Source organism: Lygodium microphyllum, chromosome 23 (assembly GCF_053477565.2).
Source record: "Lygodium microphyllum isolate KBCC chromosome 23, Lygodium_microphyllum_v1.1.10, whole genome shotgun sequence".
In the NCBI taxonomy this organism is placed as follows: domain Eukaryota; kingdom Viridiplantae; phylum Streptophyta; class Polypodiopsida; order Schizaeales; family Lygodiaceae; genus Lygodium; species Lygodium microphyllum.
This window is the reverse complement of record NC_141157.1, coordinates 45,679,984-45,684,619: the sequence shown is the minus strand read 5'-3', so window position 1 is coordinate 45,684,619 and position 4,636 is coordinate 45,679,984. Positions and strand designations below refer to the sequence as shown.

Below are 4,636 nucleotides of genomic sequence, written 5' to 3'. Positions count from 1 at the left end.
GTGGAGAAAAGGGGCACGACTATTTCACACATGGATGAACATAAATAAGTAATGTAAAGCCTATGAAAGTTCAACAATTTGTTGATTAGCAAGTTGGTTCAAAGGTGTTGTCTCTTTATTTGTGGGCATTGGTTCAAACCCTCTTCGACACTTTAATCGGCCAACATTCAAACATGGGTGTGAGGGCAATGGCAATCGCAAATTCCCTCATGCGGACACATTTTTATGATTTCCATGCTTGGCACATGAGCCCGACGACCTTGTACTAGTGAACTGTGTGGATGAATGTGAATCTAGCCCTAGGCCCGTTAAACACCAGGCAAAAGCCCCTTCTATTTTGGCCTTTAAATATCTGTTTGGGCACATGTGTAACCGACCTTGGGTGATGGTGGCAAATTGGCCTTTAAATGTCCATTTGGGCATGTGTGTAAACTCACTTAGGAGATGGTGGCAAATTTGGTTCTAGGAATGTACGAGGGGCGAGGTGGGGGGCTTGAGCTCGTGGGAAGGCCCTCTAGCATAGCCTGAGGTGATTAGGAAAGAGGTGGGGTGGGCCCGGGCTGACCCAGCAACGGAAAATGGGGAAAGCCCGGTGCCACGTGGGGAAGCGACAAATGGCAGCTCGTAGAGGGATGCTGGCCGTCGATGGGGCGTGGCAAGATGAATGGCAGGGCTGGGCGGTGAAAAGAGGGCGGGGGGAAAGACCAGGGAAAAAGAAGAGGAGGAATGCCCCCCCCCCCCCTCTCTCCTGAGTACTGAGTCTTCTTCCTCCTCTTCTTCTGTCGCAACCCCGAAAAGGACTAACCCAAAAGTCCGTGCTGCTGGCTCGTGTGTCGCGACACGCTTTTGACCCCTTCCCTCCTCCCTCCCCCCCCTTTCACATGAGCATTTGTCAAATTGGCATCAGTCCCATCCCCCACAGAAAGAAACCATACCCTATCTTCCCCCCTCACCCATCCTTCGTTCTGTAGCAGCCGGAGCCGGAGACGCAGATACCGACGAAGGAGAAGGACCGGGACAAGGAGGGACGAGCAGCAGCAGGACGGTTTTCACCATTCCTTCCTGCGCCTGCCGCTCCAACTCGCGGTTCTTTTCGCCGCCTTCTTGGCCCTACCCTGCCGTTTTGTCCCTGCAAATCCGTCTCCCTGACGCAAAAAGGTATATTCTTTACCCCGTCCCCACTGTAGCAGAACAAGACCGGCCATGGTCGAGGTAGAGGATGAAGACGACATCGTGGATTTCTTCCTTGTAGATCGCCGTCCAGAACGATTCAGTCTGCATAATTTTTCTCAGGCTGAATTTGAGGTCGAACTTTCAATATCCGTCATTCAATTCCATTATGTCGTCTCAAGCTTGTGACCTTATTAAGATCTCGAGCAAGATTCTGCACCCTCTAGGGTTCTGATCACTTTAAAGCCATGTCTCAAAGGTCTGTATCAGGCGTCAGCATGTCAGGCGTAGAGCAGTACATCCACAGCGCTGTACACTATGCAATTATCAACCATGATTATGAAGCACTGAAACAGGCCCTTGCAAAGCTCCCAACTTTGCCCAAGGCAGGGCAAGTTGTCACTGAGGAAGAATCAATCGTGGCAGAAGAGAAGGCTGATGCAGTCTCTGCTGTCATTGATAGGAGGGATGTTCCTGGAAGGGAGACACCTCTCCATTTAGCTGTCCGGCTTGGAGATGCCAAAGCTGTGGAAATGCTCATGGCAGCAGGTGCAGATTGGAGTTTACAGAATGAGCAAGGATGGAGTGCATTGCAGGAGGCTGTATGTGCTAGGGAAGAGGGGATTGCCATGATTATAACACGGTATTACCAACCAATGGCTTGGGCAAAGTGGTGTAGACGGCTGCCGCGCATCACAGGTGCAATGCAGAGAATGCGCAACTTTTACATGGAAATTACTTTCAATTTTGAAAGTTCGGTAATACCATTTATTGGTAGAATTGCCCCTTCTGATACATATAGGATATGGAAACAAGGCTCCAACCTGCGAGCTGATATGACACTTGCTGGCTTTGATGGGTTCAAGATTCAGCGCGCTGATCAAAGTTTCCTGTTCTTGGGAGATGGCACTGAGGATGGCAAAGTTTCTCCAGGCTCCCTTCTGGTGTTAACTCATAAAGATAAGGAAGTCACTAATGCTCTTGAAGGTGCTGGTGCACAACCTTCAGAAGCTGAAATTGCTCAGGAAGTTGCCATCATGTCTCAGACTAACATGTACAGACCTGGTATTGATGTCACAGAGGCTGAGCTGGTTCCGCAGCTGAGTTGGAGGCGCCAGGAGAAAACAGAGATGATAGGATCGTGGAAAGCCAAAGTCTTTGATATGCACCATGTGCAGATAAGCGTCAGGTCAAGGAGGGTTCCAGGAGCCATGACAGATGAAGAACTTTTTGCTGCTGAAACTGAGGCCCAAGCAGATCATGAGGATGGTTATGCAGATCTCTTAACTGAAGAAGAGATGCAGCAATTGGAAAATGTCCTAAGCATGGATAGTATGGATTTGTGTGATGATAGTATTGATGAAAGCAGGCCAGGGAATCATGTGGGCATCCCAGATTCAGTCGACCATGGCTGCAACAGTGTTAATGGTGTCACATCCGAGTTGTCAGATTCTGATCGCTTTGGTGCAGTGCAACCAACAGGTTCCATACGTGAGCATAAAAAGGGTTGGTTTAGATGGGGGAAGAAAACTGCCAAACAGGAAGTTGCTAATGGAGGATTGGCAGGAAATGGGGGATCTGAAAAGTCAGATGCAAGCTTAAGTATACACAATGGCTCTTTAGAAAAAAGTCAAAAACAAAATGCAACACAGATTTCTGAAACCAATCGTCTGTCTGTTGGAACCAAGATGGTGGCTGATAATGCAGATGGAGCCAAAAGAAAAGTTAACAGAGAATCTTCATCAAGCCACCGGCAGACCGCAAGCAGCAATGGCAACCTTGAAAGTGAGTACAAGAAAGGTTTGAGGCCAGTGCTATGGCTGACTCCTGATTTCCCTCTGAAGACTGAGGAGGTATTGCCATTATTGGATATTTTAGCCAACAAAGTGAAGGCCGTTCGTAGATTGCGGGAGCTATTGACTACAAAGTTACCAGCAGGGACATTTCCTGTCAAGGTAACTAATACTTAAACTTGCTCTATAATTATAAGTCTTTTAGGATGAAGGTGGACTTTATAGGCTTTTTTTAATTTCTGCATTGAAGGGTTTTGATAATAGTTGCCAGGGATCAATAAAATTTTGCATTAACTTCACCAAGGTTGTGTGTTCCTACATCTTTTAAAATAGTCTCAGTGATAATGGTTGTAACAATTTTCAGGTAGCCATTCCTATCATCCCTACGATCCGTGTTGTAGTTACATTTAACAAGTTTGAGGAGCTTTCAAATGAAGAATTTTGTACACCACCATCAAGTCCTCTACAATTCTCTGATGGAAAGGGAAAAGAGCAAAGCTCTTGGTTCACATGGATCAGAGGGAGCCGAGGAAATGTGGGCAGCTCATCTTTGCAGGAGGATTTTGTTGAAGAGATGGACCCGTTTTTAATTCCCAGTGATTACACGTGGATTGATATGAAAGAAAAGAAACGACGACTGAAAGCAAAGAAGGCTAAGAATAAGAAAGGCAAAAGGATCTCTTCCAAGCCTTCTGGAACGATGGCAAAGAGTGAAAATGATGTCTGATTTTTTACAAGCTGTACTGTAGCTGGAATTTGGCACTTAGATCATTCAAAGCCTTGTTTGATTGAGGGTCAACAACTATTAGTCATGGATGCACTTGTTGCAATCGCTGAGTAAGAATGTCCTGGAACTTCATGACAAAATGCTGAGTTGATGGCCCAGATCAGTTGTGTGCACACTTCGCAGGGTGCAATTTAATACTTCGTGGTTGTTGCAGTCAGCAATTTTGTGGTGTATGTTAGCAGTGTGGATTTTTACAGCCAAAAACAGCACCAACATATTGTTTAGTTTAAGCTGCATGGTTTCAAACAGAGAGCTATGACAGAAGCTCAGTACAAAGAGAAAAATGGTTGTAACTTAACCTTCATTAATGTTTGGTACCTCAACCCCTTCTGTCTGGAAGATTTTTGGGGAGTTTTGTTGTTGAACATTCCATTCTTAAACATCCTTTGAGTACTTTTATTGTTGACTGTACTCCATATGTATAAGGTGTCACGGTTACTTTTACAAAAGAAGCTGACTAGAGGTCCTGCAATAAGCAGGGGCCAGTCTGATCAGCCGTTTTGGGTTGAAAGTATTTTAGTAATAGCTTTGTTTTTCCTTTACCATGCAGTTGTTTCACCATGTTGTGATGCTGTACAAGATTCATGAATGCAGTAGCATAACTCTCTGTGCAACTGAAAGTTTTTCAGTTGCTTAGATCTGTTATGATGCTTGGCAGGAAAGTTTATTTAACCAGAAATAGTTTTACTTAGTTTCACCGTTATTCTGAGCAGGAAAGCTAATGTAATTAAAATGTACTGCTTCCAGTCTGATTTTTATGTTCTCGATGACATGTAATGGGAGCCAGGCGACCGTGGCATGGTTCAGTCTTGGACTTATGCATAGATGTGATCTACTTTCTGCGCTTTTTGAAGAGGCTATTTCATTCAAACTCAGCCATATGGTT

The 4,636-nt window shown here is 45.4% G+C and overlaps 1 protein-coding gene across 1 annotated transcript; it reads left to right on the top strand.

The window, feature by feature from the left end:
* Positions 1-779: 779 nt before the first annotated feature.
* On the top strand, positions 780-4,434 carry LOC148016138 (uncharacterized). Its single transcript, XM_087663798.1, has 2 exons — positions 780-3,125; positions 3,328-4,434. The coding sequence occupies exons 1-2, from the start codon at positions 1,419-1,421 to the stop codon at positions 3,688-3,690; spliced, it is 2,070 nt and encodes a 689-aa protein (XP_087519924.1). The 5' UTR covers positions 780-1,418; the 3' UTR covers positions 3,691-4,434.
* The last annotated feature ends 202 nt before the right edge of the window (positions 4,435-4,636 follow it).